The sequence below is a fragment of the Solea senegalensis genome, linkage group LG20 (assembly GCF_019176455.1).
Source record: "Solea senegalensis isolate Sse05_10M linkage group LG20, IFAPA_SoseM_1, whole genome shotgun sequence".
Taxonomy (NCBI): Eukaryota; Metazoa; Chordata; class Actinopteri; order Pleuronectiformes; family Soleidae; genus Solea; species Solea senegalensis.
Genome location: NC_058039.1, coordinates 2,830,497 through 2,847,467, shown reverse-complemented (window position 1 = coordinate 2,847,467; position 16,971 = coordinate 2,830,497). Strand labels below are relative to the sequence as shown.

The 16,971-nt window shown below is 38.9% G+C and overlaps 2 protein-coding genes across 2 annotated transcripts; one reads left to right on the top strand and one right to left on the bottom strand.

Annotated features, from left to right (window-relative positions):
- Positions 1–20: 20 nt before the first annotated feature.
- Positions 21–3,038, bottom strand: c19h1orf109 (c19h1orf109 homolog (H. sapiens)). The gene is made up of 4 exons (XM_044053344.1): positions 2,548–3,038; positions 1,127–1,306; positions 923–1,041; positions 21–311 (listed from the first exon to the last, which is right to left on the bottom strand). Exons 1-4 carry the CDS (start codon positions 2,814–2,816, stop codon positions 262–264), a joined length of 618 nt encoding a protein of 205 aa, XP_043909279.1. The 5' UTR covers positions 2,817–3,038; the 3' UTR covers positions 21–261.
- Positions 3,039–3,126: 88 nt separating this feature from the next.
- On the top strand, positions 3,127–7,733 carry cdca8 (cell division cycle associated 8). Its single transcript, XM_044053342.1, has 11 exons — positions 3,127–3,213; positions 3,523–3,615; positions 4,642–4,770; positions 4,914–4,954; positions 5,053–5,128; positions 5,257–5,324; positions 5,432–5,514; positions 5,606–5,704; positions 6,458–6,587; positions 7,143–7,229; positions 7,381–7,733. The coding sequence occupies exons 2-11, from the start codon at positions 3,525–3,527 to the stop codon at positions 7,408–7,410; spliced, it is 834 nt and encodes a 277-aa protein (XP_043909277.1). The 5' UTR covers positions 3,127–3,213; positions 3,523–3,524; the 3' UTR covers positions 7,411–7,733.
- Positions 7,734–16,971: the final 9,238 nt, after the last annotated feature.

Sequence of the window (16,971 nt, the reverse complement as noted above, 5' to 3'; positions counted from 1 at the left end):
AATAATAAAAACAAGTTTGGTAAAGTGAGTTTTTCTGTGCTGGGTTTCTCTTCACATACACTTGCTTAGCGTGATTTGTGCAATGACAGACATGTGATGGAAATGGTGCCATGGAAGCATATTATTATCATGTTGTCTTCTTCCCATCCAAAAAAGTCCATATCTCACCTAAGCACTCAAGTCCAGTTCAGAAAAACTGATTAAACAGTCTGTCGTTAGTCTTCTTTTCTTGGCGTTCTTCATAAAAAAAGTTCACTTCTTTTACTTTCCTAATTCAGACTCCATGAAGAAAGATACTTTGCAGAGTATATCTGAAAGAAAACAGAGAAATATACAAATATTAAGCACTGACAAAGTCAGAAAATGAGTTGTAGAGCTGGCCGTCTATTGGTCTATGGGTCGGAGTAGAGTAGATATAATGGTGAAGTTTCATATCCCTCACCTCAGCCTTCACCTGATTTATAAGAAATCTTATCTTTAGATATATTTAGATATCTAAATAGTGTTTATCTTAGATTATTTGATTTTATACTGTAGGTAGGTGCTCATTTCTGTTTTAAGTTTTAAAAAACAAAGCCATTAAACTAGTGTACGTGTTTAATTCAAGTTCAGTATCACCACACTTGGTGCTTCACTTTGAATCCAAACTTGCAAATTAATACTGGGCCACATTTTACTGCCCTCTCATGTTTAAAAAAAAACAAGAGTGCATCAATTACATTTGCATCAATAATAGTCAAGAACATGAGGTAGTGGGAGGGGCCCCCCCCCAAAGCAAACTCCATAAAGGCTTGGGTCAGCACTGGCCTGGTTTACTTTGTCCATTGTGGGCTACTGTAAATGTAAAATCATGGTCCTGATATAAATATAAAAGGCTTATTCTGGTTTATTGAAAAACAACAATTGATACTTGATGTTTTACCTGTGATACAGTCTTCTGCACTCGCAGACTCCAAAGACTTCCATCTCTGAGGAGCAGACTCTACTAGGGAGAGGTTGTCGACCCTGAGCATCTGCAGCACAGCTTTTCTCCTCAGAAATCTGCACCCACCGGTTAAGGAAACCAAACGAGACCCCAAAGCACAACATGAATCCAACCTAGTGAATGTCTGAACATTGAGGATACTGCTGTCTATAGTGACGCTCGGCGTCCTGCAGCCAGCCCAGCATGTCAGCGATGGACGGCGTGGTGGCCGAACGTTCAGTCACCGCGAGTAGATCCAGACTGTCTGCGTGCAGCTCGTACAGCTGGAGGACTCCGGAGGCATGGCTGCTGATGGTGTCTCTGACAGACTGGAGGGAGGACCTGAGGGAACCGTGATAAAATACAACACATTTCAAACCTAACATATTACAAACGGTCATACATGAAAACACTCATGCGACAATTTTTCAGCCACATTGCTGTTGTGTTGGTGTCGTAGGGATGCAACAACAGTGCAGCACGTATTCATTCAAGTCAAAATAGTTTGAAATAACTGGCCTAAATATCTTATAATGTAAATTATTAACCGTTAAACACTGAGCATATCGCTGACGACGCATTTGCACAAGCACACTTTGCATCACCGCAGTTACGCGACAGTTTGTGCTATCGGAAAAAGTCTAATATTTCTGAAAGCTGAGAAGTTGCACGTCAAAGCCAACATGTGGTCATGATGGTCATTTTCACTCGATAATCAGTGTCTTTGTCGCCAGAGAGTGGGAAGAACACCTGTACACAGTTTCCATTTTTGGCCTGTTTTTGCACATTGAGAGACAAAGAAACATTGAGAGACTCCATTTTTTTAAATTTTAAATATGTTTTATACTGTTCAAATTTCACATGCAAAATCCAACTGCAGTGTTTTTCCAAATAAACCTATTTTTATCCACCTATTCTTCATTTTAAATTGTTAAAACAGTATTTTAACATGCAGTAAATTGTAAATAACTGCAGGATATTGGATGTTATTCTGGAAAAATGGGCAAAAGCACTTAGTTACAGGACATTCACTGGTCCTTTTATGGTTAAAATATGGCTTCTAGATTATTGAACATGACTGATGAACACTGCCCATGTGGGACTGGTACTAAATATGAGGAAGTCGCCTTGTGCTACAAACGCACTTTATATGCACATTCACTTAAGAGTGACAAATAATTAGATAAGTTATGTTCTTTTTTTTGGCTTCTTAAATGTGAATATTTTCTGGGTTGTTTGCTCCATATAACAAAGAAATCATTCAAACTGAATCATTTTGGTTTGTGGACAGAACAAGACATTTGAAGTGGTTGGTACACATATTCTGGTAGTTTATGGACCAAGTAACTAATGTATTAATAATTTTTTAAGTTTTCCATAAACAAATAGTTATGAAAATAGAAAGCCGAGGCGAGTAGAGCCGGTGGAAATACGTCATTAGTGTCAGTGGGGGTCCATTATTCTTATTTGCCCACGGCCCCTCTAATAGCCTGAGCTGCCCCTGCACGATTGTGTGCTCTTCTTTGAACACTTCGTACACCTCAGACAGTGGGTGGCTCTCCGTCGTCACTACGTTTACTTACAGCTTGTCGTTGAGTTTTCCCAGCACAGTATCCATGGCTTGTAAGAGTTTGAAACGCAGACGATCCTCCAGGTCAGGGAAAACTCTGAGCGGTGTGTCAGAGAGTTGAACGTTGGACAGCGCCTTCGACTGCTCCGCCAAATTCCCCAGAGACTCCAGCAGAGGGCTGCACTCAGTCAACGCAGACTTCCATACTTTCTGACAGTTTTCCAGATTCTTGAAGCTTTTCTGTAGCGCCTGATGAACAGACGATACCGCCGGAGTGGACATATCAAGTGCCGGTTTTATACATGAAAACCGAAAGAAGACCCCACAAGAATCAGAAATGTATACAATAATAAGAACGAAACGTATTACAAACTGTTGTTTACATCCTAAAAGTAGAACACTTCTTTTAAACGATGTGTGGAACCTCTTAACTCATGTATACACACCGCAAATATAACATCACACTTTCACCATGTTGTTTCTACACCATTTCCGGCTTCCTGACGTAGACACGCTGTGATTGGTCAAGGACGCAACGTTGCTGTGCTCACCGTAACGCAGAAGAAACGCGCGTCCTGATTGGCTGATTCGAGCAACAGGCTCCTCCCCGCGCGAAGGTTTGAAAACTCCTTGAGAAGAAGGAAGAGTCGAGTGGCCGAACAGCGAAAAACAAACGCAGGTAATGGATTGTCTCGCAGAATATATATATGTATATTTCACCGTGTAAAAAGGTTTTTCTGGTGTTTCATGAAATGTATGTGTGTGTCAGTGAAAAGGCAGCAACGACAAATCAAACAAATCAGCCAAATGGCGTAGCAGGATATGCTATGCTACGTACCTAGCATTAACGGTTAGCCTGCTAACATTAAGGTGGCTTATGAGGAAGCTACATGCCAGGCATTATTAAATAAATGACTAATGTAATATGGAGATATTACAGATTGATGTGTGAATAAATTGACTGATTTAACACTGTCTGTTCATGCAGACATGGCTCCCAGAAAGAGAACCACCAAACAACGGAAAAACAACCGCAAGTCAGCGAAGCTCGAAGCTTTTCTTGAGGATTTCGACAGTGAAGGTGAATATTTTTATGACTTCTTTAAAACACTGACGTTTTCAGGCGGTCGAAAAAACTGAATCTTACGTAATTATTGCCCATTTAAACTTCATTTCATGTCGTGGACGTGCTCCACACATTCTGCTAAAAGCTGAAACTGTAAAAACACACTAGATTTATTAAGCATTTAATGCACTTATGAGAGCAGAACATGGTGATTTCCTATTTCTATTTGTGAAAAAAAGACAGCCTTGCAAATAGTATGTCTATGTGTCATCATATCACTTTATCTATCCATCCATCATGACATGGGGTGTACACAGGTGGGGTACACCCTGGACAGTTCGCCAGTTCATCACAGGGCCACACATAGAGACAAACAACCATTCACTCTCACATTCACACCTATGGTCAGTTCAGTGTGGCCAATATACTGAATGACCATATTCCATCATTTTTGACCATTAATGTTTCCGTTATTGCTGTAAACTATGTCTTCTATAACTTGGAAAAACAAAGAAAACAAAGATGTGTTGTTGATCTGAAAGAGGCTTGGATATATGTGGATGGAAATATAACCTGGATGTATGGCAGGTGGAAATAAACGTGCAAACCTTTTACATGACTCTTCCTTGCCTTGGTGACTGAGGAATAGAAATAGTAAATTCAAGTCAAGCCCACTGAAACCTGCCTACATCTAATAACGTTGAGTGGCTTTGAAATTAAGTTTAAGTTTGCCATTACATCAGCGGTCTTTTTGTTAAGAAATAGTAATAGTAGTATTTTAGATGTTAATAATTTATTTTCTCAGGGTCTTTGGTCAGCTAGAAGATGATTTCTGTTCAGCAACTTCATTGGTTATTGTGAATGCTTGTGTAACTTGTAACTTTTCAGTGAGGCTAATAAATTATTAGATGTATAATACAGCAAGATGCAAGGGGCATTTTAATGTTTAAATTTGTCACAGTGGAGCCATGTATTTCTGTAAAATACTGCACAGGGTTATCTGTAACGTCGCTTCAACATCTTCAATGCATGTCTTCACAGTGAAGACCAGAGTTGAACAACTGAAAGAGAAGATCAACCAGTTGCTGAAAGATGTGGACAATGGCTACAACATGGCAGTAATCAAGCTTCCCAAAGCTGTCAGGCAGATGCCCTGGTTGGAACAATGCAGTACGTGAACACAAACCCTCTCATGAAACCTGGACTACCCTGATTGTTAAAACATTTAATATTATTTGATGCTTTATTACTCTACAATCATTGCTGTATTTAAAAAAAAACAAAACAAAAAACAACAGCTTACCTTTCTACAGAGTCTGAGAAACCAAAGTCACCAGAAGTGGATGCAACACAGGTGAGATGATGATGATTATCTCATTTTAAGTCTTGTGATTCAGTGTGACACAAAACGGATTCTGTGTCAGTCTTTAAACATTGATTGTCTGTTGACAGGGGCAAGAGGAAGCTGCAATTGTTGAAAGTGTTGTGGCTGAGGACCACGCAGTCCTTCTGAAATCAGTCAAGAAAAGTATGTGATTTTTTTTCCTCTCTCAAATTAACCACATTTAAATATGAATGGTTGTGCTAGTTTCTCTCCAATCCAATCAAGAATTTAAGGTATATAATCAATTCCTTTATTTTGTCTGAAACCCACAGCAACAAAGAAAAAAGGTGTAGCCAAATCCAGTTCAGAGGATGAAAACAGCCCCACCACAACAAGAAAGGTTAGCTCACACATTCACACGCAAAAACGATTTGTCATGAAGTGCAGGGATTGTTATTTGTGCACAGCAGTCCCTTTGTGCTTTTTAAATGCTGGTTCTTAATTTAGGTGAAAGCAACAAGGAAACCCCCAACGACATCAAAAAGAGCAAAGGCAATGTCAGTCAGCAAACAGAATACCTCCATCAGACGGTGGGGCACTTTTCTTCTGTATTCAACTTTATGAAAATGTCTTTTATCAGGTTTAATGTAACCAGTCATGTGATACTGTGTATGGATTCAGATCGAATAGGAAGCCTATGGTGACGCCTGCTCGGAGCATAATGGATTCTTCTTTAATGATGGGACCCACTCCCCTCGTCACCCCACGCTTCGACCCAAGGTAAACATAATGGTTCACTGGGTTTTTTTAATAACAGGGCAGCTGTTTAGTTACTAACTAATTCTGTGATGGTAGTCTTATGCTGGATTTTATTTACAATGGGAGGTGACATCACCTCTGCTCTGACCATGTTCCATAAAAATCATGGACATCAACATATTCAATTTACTGTGATTTACTGTGAAACGAGTAAGACAAACGTGCTATTAATGGCAAATACGAGAGTACCATCTACAAATGGAATGCATCATTGAGGAGTTCACATCACCTAAGACGCAGTGTGGAATAAAGCCAGTGGGTAGCAGCAGAGGTCACTATCTGATACAGTGCATATCTCAAAACACACTGCTCTTACTATGAAAGGTTAATAAAGCAGCCTGTTGTAGTAAATTAGTGATTGAGTTAATATACAGAATACTGTGTACAAGGTTGTTTGAAATACTGAGTCCTAATATTAACCATATAATATTATTGGGTTATAGTTACAAGTCAAAGCAAAATGGGAGACTGTATTTCAAAGTATGCAGATGCACGTGCAGAATTTTGTTGTAGGTGAAGATTTGGTCTGAGGTCATTCTCCCAATATGATCCTATAATCTCACATGTCTTACACAATACATATTTACTTACAGTATATGTTGTCTAATTTGCAATGCTCTTTTGTCATTTACTCAGTTTGAGCGTGTGTTTTCTTGTCAAAATCGAAGACATTATTTCCCACAATGAGAGGTTTTCTGCCTCTGTTTTGCCCAGGCTTCCTAAGACCCCCGCTGTGAGAGTTCCCCGCCACAAAGAGAGGGTCTATAGCATTTCTGTCAACGGCTCTCCCATCGCAGCAGGAAACCAGGACATCGTAATCAACGTCCCCATCGGCAACGGAGAGGTGAGTGCGATTTGAATGTTGACAAGAAAACCACGGTGTGTGAACACAGGCAACTCTTCTGTCATCTGTTGTGAAACTTCCACAAAATTCCACTCTAAAGTGATAATTTAGAGTGGAAGCTAAAGACATGTTTGTAGCATCAGACACGACACATCATGACCTTGTTCAGTGGTTTAAAACAGAAATCGGGTGCACGGCAGGACATCGTTGGCATGCATGTCTTTCTGGCCAAGAATGCAGCCTAATTAGAGACATTGTTATTGTATTTCTGTTTCTATTATTAATCAATATCACTGTAAATTCAGAGGAAAAAACAATGTATTTAAATGTAAAATGTCAGGTGAGAAGTTCCTGTTCTATTCTTTTTAGTGTTGTATACAGATAATAGTTAAGGTCCTGTTTTTCTCCAGGAATATGTCGGGCAATAATATTGTGGGATATCGGTTAAGAAATAAAGGTTGATAGTGGTGGTTTTTAAGGCCTGTGAGTTTAATGTATGGATTATTATTTTAGGCTACTTTACTCACACTTTGTCTTGTCATATTGTGACTGCAGAGTGTTCAGCTGTTGGCTAGTCAGATGGACTCGGTGGATTTGTCAATGCTGGATGAAACTGCCCTGAGGAGCATTCGGCTGCTGCAGGTAATGTGTATTAATCAACATGTGTGGAGTCACAGCAGCCTGTTTTTTTATTATTGTTATTAGTATTATTATTATTATTATTATTATTATTATTATTAGTATTAATGACCCATTTGCCTCATTATTTCTGTTTTTTTCCATTCATTCACAGAATCGCCTCACAACACTGTGTGGACAGTGACCGAACACCAACTACTCTGGTGACTCCAGCCATATTATAAGACTATGTTTTTGTTAGTAAATGTTAGGTTTTCTGGGGTTTGTCTAGATTTTAGTTGTTCTGCTTCTGCAGGAATTACGATTATTTTACTGTTCTTTGAATCTTTTGTAAATATGCTCTAATCCTGCCTTCTTTTTTCTTTTTTTTTAAATTTCAAACCGTTCTCTGCAGTGTTTCTTATAAATGAGTGAGCATTTTGTAATTAGTAGTGCAAATGCACACTTCATGTACATACTTTATTCTTTGTCTGCAAACCTGATAAAGGATTTTGACACAGTTTTAAATTTGTGTGATATGTTTTCTTTGGGATTACAATTTGTTGGTTCAGTTAGTTAATTACATAAAAAATGAAGACATTAATTACATTAATTACATGGAACTGTTTGGTGTGTGCGCAGTTCAAGCTTCTACAAACTGACTGTATCTTCATGTATTGACCAGTAGGTGGCAGCATTCCACTATAGAAAGTCTTAAATATTTAGCTGCTCAAAGTAATTGTTAATACAGTCAGTGTCTGAATCCCCAATTTCAGTTCTTACTGTACTAACCTAGAATTGCAGTATCTTATGTAGTTGAATCTTTATCTCTGAAGCTTGTTACACAGGTTCAGTTCATGACAAAGTTATTATTTACGAGACAAAAAGGTATTTTCATGAATATGACCTGAAAATGGAGCCGCTCCTGGATCAGTAGCTCGTCTCTGACTTTCCCTTGTGTTTCTCTATAGGTTGAGAAACTCTTGCTTTTGCTGATCTAAGAACTTCTGCTCGTCCTTTTACCGACTTTGATCACACAGGGGGGCGTTAGCGAGTCACGTGACCTGCCGTTGGCAGGAAGTGGCAGCATTTTTCCCCACTCCTGGCACATTCACACGTTCATCTCTGACTCTGGCATCGTAACGATTCCAATTAGACGCCTGTTATGCTTGGTTAGGTCTGATGAGCTTGTTAAGAGTTCCCACCTAAAAAGATGAACTGGGTCAGACTGGGCTTCACCTTGGGCCTCAGACAGACGAACAGAACTCTTTAGTTTTTCCCTGTTGGATTCTCCATCATCATCATGTGACCAAGCCTCAGTGCAGGAACTCTGTGCCATGAGCTGAAACTGCTTCTGGTGCCTTCCGTCTTTAGTGCTATATCATCTGCCGTCTCCGACTGTTACAGAGGTAAAAACCGAACTCGGCATCTCCACAAAACGACAGATGTTGTGGTCAGTGTTGCGTGCAGTTCAGCTCCCTCGTTAGCGGAGCACCAAGCCTTCGTGCACCTGCTCTACATATCATCAAAAATTTCCGAGCATTGCCTCTGAATGGTTGGTGCTCGCTCTCTCTCTCTCTCTCTCTCTCTTTTTGTGATGCTCTAGGTGGGTGGAAAATTGCTGTTTTGCACGGATGGCTTGGCTTTCAGTAAGTGCTCGGGCAGTGGAACGGTGACAGGTGTGGTATGGATGGGGCGGGTTTTGAGGTCACAGAGCAGCGTCGCTACATAAATCATCCGCCGTGATGTGAAAGATGAGGGACGGGAAGCTGAGAGTGAGGGGAAGGGATTCAACAAACTTTTGATGAGCTTTATCTTGTGCGGTCTTTGATATACTTTCCTTTGTTGTGTCTCTTAACTCGTTGTTTTGGTTTCATGGCTCGTAATTCAACAATCTCTGAACCCGCTGGCTTTATCCTGGAGTGACGAGTGTAAACTACATTCTCTCCACCGTGTTTTTTTTCCCTAATGGTTAAACTTTATTTAATATTACATCAGCATGGGTAGAGCTTTGACTCACTCATCTTCTTGTGGTCGCATCCAGTTTGCGATTTAAATGCCATGCAGCTGTATTTGAATCACTGAGGGCGGTTTAAACCAGGTCTAAATGGTGGCCTAGGAGGAAAAAAAGACAGATTTGCCTTTTCAAAGGTTGTTGGAGACCAAAGACAGTGGAATTTTGTTCCACCCCTAACCCAATCTCTGAAACCCTAACTCACCTCACCTCCCCCTCCCCCACGGTCTCTCGTTTTCTATTCCGCCAAATCTGTTATCATTAACACACACGTCTGACACAGATGTGCGGTATTCGTCGACAAAGCCGTCCCCCCACCCCAAACTGCCCGGATCTGTCAGTTAATGGAGCCCTCAGACCCGGGGAAACTGCCAAATTCCTGGCCAAGACAAATGAACCCAGCAGAGGCATGTTCTTCTCCCAGCGAAATTAATTCTCTGGTGCGTCGAGGCCTCCTAAAAATCCCATCCGTCAAGCGCGCTGCTAATCGATTTATTCATGTGCCTACACCTCCGTCTGCCACCGCCTCTCACTCACTTCCTATTGAGTCGGCCAGGGGTCGAGACTCATCTTCTGCTAAGCTGGTTTGTCAGCACAAACCAAAAAAAGAAAAGTCACTTTGTTCTGTCTGCTGTGGTGATGTAGAGACACAGGAACACACAAGCTGATGGTAAAGGGAAGTGGCGGAAGGGGAGAAAGAGGTGAATGGCACTAAACTGCTCCCGCATGATTCATTCTGCTCATCTGGTGGCCAGCAGGCTCCTTATGGCGTTCTGATGGGCGGCCCCTCTGAGGAAGACTGAGGTGGAGAGGAACATCTGCTGCTGGAGGCTGAGCTGCAGAAAGACGGCCCTGAAAATAATGAGTGGCTCTGAGGAGAGGCAAGGAGGTTAACTGTGTTCGCTGACTGCACAGTGACCAACTCGCAGGCTCTGAAATCTACCAATGTGTCTGTGAGCGACATAACGGCGTTTGTGCACTCGGAGATTCTCTGGGATTCAAGAGAACACTTGAAATTGTGGCTCGTGTGAAAATGAAACAGCTTTATTTGTGTTCAGGTCACATTTAAAACTTAATTCTGGGCTATTGTATTGTCCTTTATTCATGTTAAGTCATATTAATGGTTATTTACTAGATTTTACAGTATTATTTCTCAACTTGCCTCCCTGCCCAAGGACAACAGATGCAGCTAAGTAGCTTGTGCAATTACATTTAATCTTATAAACATTTAAAAATAACCAATAAATAAATGAATGAACGAATGAAGCAATATGAGAGAAAAGGTTAAACTGTCTCCTTGAAATCAAGTGACTAGTTCACCTGTCAGTTCAGTCATCCCTTGATGTAACTTATTGCCTTGATGACACAAAAAAAGCTTTAATTTGTTGACTAAAAATAATAATTTAAAAGATAATTACTTGGCTCTTCTGGACAAAAGTGTCGCCATAATGGCAAAAATAAATCGAATGAATTAATAAACATTATGGAATATTCTGTAACCGTCTGTAATGCAATACCAGTGTTGGTTTGTGGTCTTTTTTAAATTTTTTTATTTCACCTGGATACGTTTATGATCGTTTTGTTACCCACACGCTATGAACTATGGGCAATTCTATGTAGCAAAGTCTGCAGAGCTGGTGACCTTCAAAAAGTGACCTTCAAATGTACAAAATGGCTGCAAGCGAGCCCTCACACGTCTGATTTATGTTAACACTTCATAAATAATCGGTGAACACAAATGAAGACAATTTTCTCACTTTGATGCTATCTCGCTATTTAGCGCGAGCCTCTTATTGCTTACTACCCATTAATCTAATGACTTTATGACTTAAGTGACAAAAAGAGCAGCAGAGAGGATGAGTGAACAATGACATCTCAGGCTTCACTGCACAAAGAAATATGAACTCAATAATTGTCAAGCAACAATTTAATATTGCCCTAAGTATGTTAGCAGGTGCAGGGCCGGTCCAAGTCTTTATGGGGCCCTAAGCTGAATATCTGACAGTGAAGCTCTAAGTGTGGTCATACTGTACTTAAAAATAATAATAGATTTTATTTGTATTGCACTTTAAAATAACCAGTTTTTTAAAACTGAAAACGTATACATTTTCAACTACAAAAAATGTAATCTCAACACTATTTAGATATTTAAAGATATTGAAGATATTTAGAAAATTCATTTTTCTCGCTCCTTTCCACTGGCAGCCTGAGCAGGTGTTATAAAATCTTCTATAAAACGGCTTATAAAGAATTAATAAACTAATTAATAACCTTATAATAAAACATTTATACACAGTATCTAAGTGTAGTCTTATATTCAAGTAATATTCAGTCTACTCCTGTATTTTCTTGTTGTCCAGAGTAATATAATTGTTTATTATTGTTGTTTTTAAAGTCAGGACAGCATTAATAGTGCAGGCACTAACTTTTTGCCTTTATTCATTCATTCCTATGCTGGACGTGTGTGTGAGTTGCCTGAAAACAAGCCTTTTCTCATTTGGCGAGACGAATATGAGGCAGAAAACCCAGGAAGGAGCGACAGTGCGGATAAAATAAAGTGAATTCTCACCCCATTCATTAGCTCCATCAGAGAAAGAAAGGGAAAGTGACCATAAAATGAGCGTTGGAGCAATGGCCACGATTGCCTTTGAGAAATAATTAAAGCCTCTTTGCAATGCTCCCCAGACTCTGGGAAAAATCCCCGCCTTCTGCGTGGTCTCCAATTGATGTTTGGTTTACTGGCTCCTCTGTATAAAGCAGACCTTCAATAAACTATATCACCCTATTTGCGAGAGTAATACAGCCCACTGCAGCCCTCAATTAGGTATAAATGACACAGCAAATTGGAAAATTAGGAGGAGAGGGAAGGATAATTTGCTCCAAAACGGCCTAAAACCAATTCATTAGGACAGCAGGAGGAGACAAAGGGCCCGTGTCTGTCCTCCAACAGTAAATCCCACTTTAAGTCCAGAGGTAGTGGCTCTGTGTGAGGCTGATCTGATCACTTATTATGACTTATCATATTATAAATATAGTGTGTGGAAATACAAGATGCACTCATGGGTGATGTTTGAAGAGGAGAATGTCATGATAATGCAGTATGTGCTCCAATTAGACTAATGTTAATGTTAATTAGAATAGAGGAAGATAACACCTGCCATTTATGTAATAATCGTCATCATAATAATCATCATCATAATTAGAAATGGCAATTTCTGAAGAAGCAGCAGTGGGAATCGTGGTCTTCTGCTTGAGCTGAAGTCACTCAAGTTGATATGATGAGTTCAAGTTTCTAATTAGAAAGAATTTGAAAATCAGTGCGAAATGAGAGATCGGAATGAGGAAATATATCCAAGGCCTGACTGTCATAATAATCACAAAAATGAAATACTGCAATGTGAAGGAGAATATTGCGGAGATGCAAAGACAAGTTCAGCAGATTGTGAAAACATCACATTTACAAAGAGTGGAAACATATAACAACAAGGGCCTTTCTGCGTGGAGTTTGCATGTTCTACCCCGTGTGTGAGGGTTTTCTCTGGGTTCTCCGAGTTTTTTTCCCATGGTCCAAAAACATGCAGATTTGGGGATTAGGCAAACTGGACACACACTCTCTGAGTGAGAGAGTGGATGGTTGGTTCTCTCTATGTGTCCCTGTGATGGACTGGTGAACTGTCCAGGGCCTATCGCCCTATGTCAGCTGAGATTGGCACCAGCGACCCCGAGAGAAAGAGTGAGTGAGTGAGTGAGAAACATATAATATGTACATTTACAAAGAATAGAAACATGTAACATATACATTTACAAACAATAGAAACATGTAACATACACATTTACAAACAATAGAAACATGTAACATACACATTTACAAAGAATAGAAACATGTAACATACACATTTACAAAGAATAGAAACATGTAACATACACATTTACAAAGAATAGAAACATGTAACATACACATTTACAAAGAATAGAAACATGTAACATATACGTATAAAGAATAGAAAACATGTTATACATTTACAAAGAATATTAACATGTAACATACACATTTACAAAGAATAGAAACATGTAACATATACATTTACAAAGAATAGAAACATGTAACATGCACATTTACAAAGAATAGAAACATGTAACATATACAAAGAATATTAACATGTAACATATACATTTACAAATAATAGAAACATGTAACATACACATTTACAAAGAATAGAAACATGTAACATATACATTTACAAAGAATAGAAACATGTAACATACACATTTACAAAGAATAGAAACATGTAACATACACACACAAAGAATATTAACATGTAACATATACATTTACAAAGAATAGAAACATGTAACATACACATTTACAAAGAACAGAAACATGTAACATATACATTTACAAAGAATAGAAACATGTAACATACACATTTACAAAGAATAGAAACATGTAACATACACATTTACAAAGAATAGAAACATGTAACATATACTACAAAGAATAGAAACATGTAACATACACATTTACAAAGAATAGAAACATGTAACATATACTACAAAGAATAGAAACATGTAACATACACATTTACAAACAATAGAAACATGTAACATTACAGGTCTGTATCAGCTGTCAACCACAATAGTGTCCATTTGTATGTACAGTGCTTTATCATCTATTTTTTAATTTACAAACTTTACATCATGTTCTATTGAAGAAGACCCTGAAATTAGTGTTTGACACCATTAGCCTTTCAGAAAAAAGTCAAGTGAGAAATACATGTATGTTAAATCCCAGTGTTCCAGTGGTGTTGCTCCCTGGTATTAATATTTAATATTTATATTAATTAATATTACCTTGTTGGCTTCAGAAGGAAACCAGTAAGACTAAGTCCATTTTTTAATATTCAGTCTATGGTGTTTTCACCATATGGTTGACTCTTCAGTCCTATTTTTACTAGTCTAAAAATTCAAAATTGTTGAGAAGTTAGTCATATAAGTCTGACTTCATTCTTGGCCTTTAAGTTTGGTACCAATTATCTACTGCAGTTCTGTATGTGTGAGATGACTAACACCTTGTGTGTTATAATCGTGACTCGAATAACTTCTTTATTTGTGCTCCTTCAAAGAAGCGAGTACAGGAGCACAACGACTCTGCACCCTTTTGTAAAATGAAAACATGATGGCAAAGTTCCATTCAGCTCCCTCACTTTCCAAGTGAACTGGGACTAACTGTCACGATGCACATTAACTGAACTCAGCCATCATTCTCTGCTCAAATGTGTCAAAATGGCCAGTTGTTGTCAATAAATCATACGACTAACTAATTTGTTCCAGCAGCAGGTCACATTTGCCACCTTTTGTGGTAAAATATCATCATTATAACTATAGTCACCCTAAATTGTCCTTGGCTGAAAGTTTTAGTTCAGAGTGAATTATGTAGACAGCCAAAGGATAGATCGCAGTCTCTCATTCGTGGTCCCCAGAGACAGACTATTATAACTTCAGCACCATAATGAGCTTATCATGGGTATAAATTATACATTTATTGTGCTCTAATTAGAACGCAGGCTTCTGTATTCACTTCAGTCCAATACGGAAAAAAACTAAAACTACAAAGAATACAAGCAATTTAATTATTGATTGCAATTAAAAGTGTGTGCTCACTGGTGAAAGGTACACGTTTATATTGAAATAAATAAGCCAATAATTACAGCTATTAAAATAGCCAGCACTGTAAACAATATCTCCACTATCTCCAGATAATAGCAAACTATAATCACCTCATTTTCTAAAGTTTGGGAAAATATTATAATAAATAATATTAATAAATAATATAAATATTGAGGAATATTGAGAAAAATACAGTTAAAAAAAGTTTAAATATTAGGTTCTTATTTAGCTTTTTTTGTTATTGTTTGCCTCTAATAATCTATCACACACACATACACATAGACACACACTGATATTTACTGAGGACATTTATATACCCCAACCCTAACCATCATAAGTAAATCTTAACCTAACACTTACCTATACTTAATTCTAACCCTAAAACCAAAGGCCCTGTGAACTAATGAGGACCAGGAAGTGAGAAGTGAGGACACACACACACACACACACACACACACACACACACACATGAAAACTGTGTTTTGTGTGTGTTTGGATCATTTGAGGAACACCTGTCTCTCTTGGAGTTGCAGCAGCAAAACAGACATGATATAATAGCGTCGAGGAATCAATTTGTCTTCATTTTCTGCCTCTCTTTTTATTAGATGCAGTGGTCAGTGATGTGATTGATGTTGGGTTTGCATCAACAGTAGCTCTCCTTGTCCTTATTACAGGAAAATATGATTTAATGTTGGTTATAAAATATTCCCTCTATCATTTCAAAAGACTGTCCTTATAGAAGTGATGCCTCATAATATTTCTAGGCAAGGTTTCAAAATCTAAACCTCCGTATTTGATTTGAGGGGGCCCTATCTGGCTAAGCAAGTTGTCAAAAGCCGGAAGTAACAAGGGAACGCAGGCAACCAGAGTTAAAAAAAACATTATATTTGAGTCGTGTTTATTTTCATCTTACAAACATGACATCCATGTCATGTTTTCTGTGCTTTATGAGAGTAAATAGAGTGTTTGTTAGAGTCTGTTCCTCCTCGGACCTTCCCCTCTCTCCTCACACATTGGAAGTGTGTGAGAATTCCTTACTCTGCATCTATAGTAGTGAGTAAAATCCTGACCTAGCTCTATACAACACCGGTGTGTTCTACTATCATACATTGCGGAGCTGTCGACCTCCAGACCCCCACATTTGTGCCGTCAGCTGCAAAAGCAAGTGTCTATTCCTGGAAATAACATGTAACACTAAAGACCCTAGAAAGCACATCATGACTGTTTAGTTGCTGACTTGTGGTTTTCTTCTTCTCCTGTATAATCAGTGTAAATTACATTAGCGGTGTGAGGTTTGGTTGCAGTCATTTGAGTATGTTCTTCTACGTGATGCTGCCGATGGAGCAGATTAGAGCAGTCTTACTAAATTCAACAAATTCATTTCAAAAGCTGCCCCCGGCTTGTACATCCCACACGTACATTACACTTCTCATCATGCCCGGCTCTCGTTTGTGCCCGCTGCTACTTACAGACACTACTGTCTGTTCATTCCCCGCTTTCTTATTTGCATTGTGACACATATTCTTTATTGGCAAGAGAGCAGAATCCGCTGCAAGTCGCTCTGGTCTAAAGTTTCATGGCGATCATAGCCACTCTGAGCTTATTCAAAGTGACTGAGCGGGACGACACTGTGGCTGCACCTGCCAAGAGCTTCGGTATAATACCACAGCTCAGCAGGTTTAACACAGATTACTGCTGGTACCCTGCTGTAACACACACACACACACACACATGCACGCACAAACACACACACTGTATTTCCCTTGTTCTCTTTTCTACACAGTCTGTTACATTTACAACAAGGTTAGACTAACTAACATAAAATGATGTGGTTTCTCTTTCACATTTCATTGTGTCTTTTAGGAGGACTGTTTCTCTAATAGGTTGATGTGATTTCAACGTACAGTACAGTTGTTAGTCTGTTGTCACTGTTTTATCGTAGGAGGAAATGCAAGGATGGACCTTATCACAAGGTAATGACTTTTTTCTTCTTCTACGAAACGTGCACAGGCAGTAACGGCTGTGTCAGATTGGGCAAAAACAGAGCCGTGAGTACGTGCCGTGACTCGGGAGACAGACATGTCA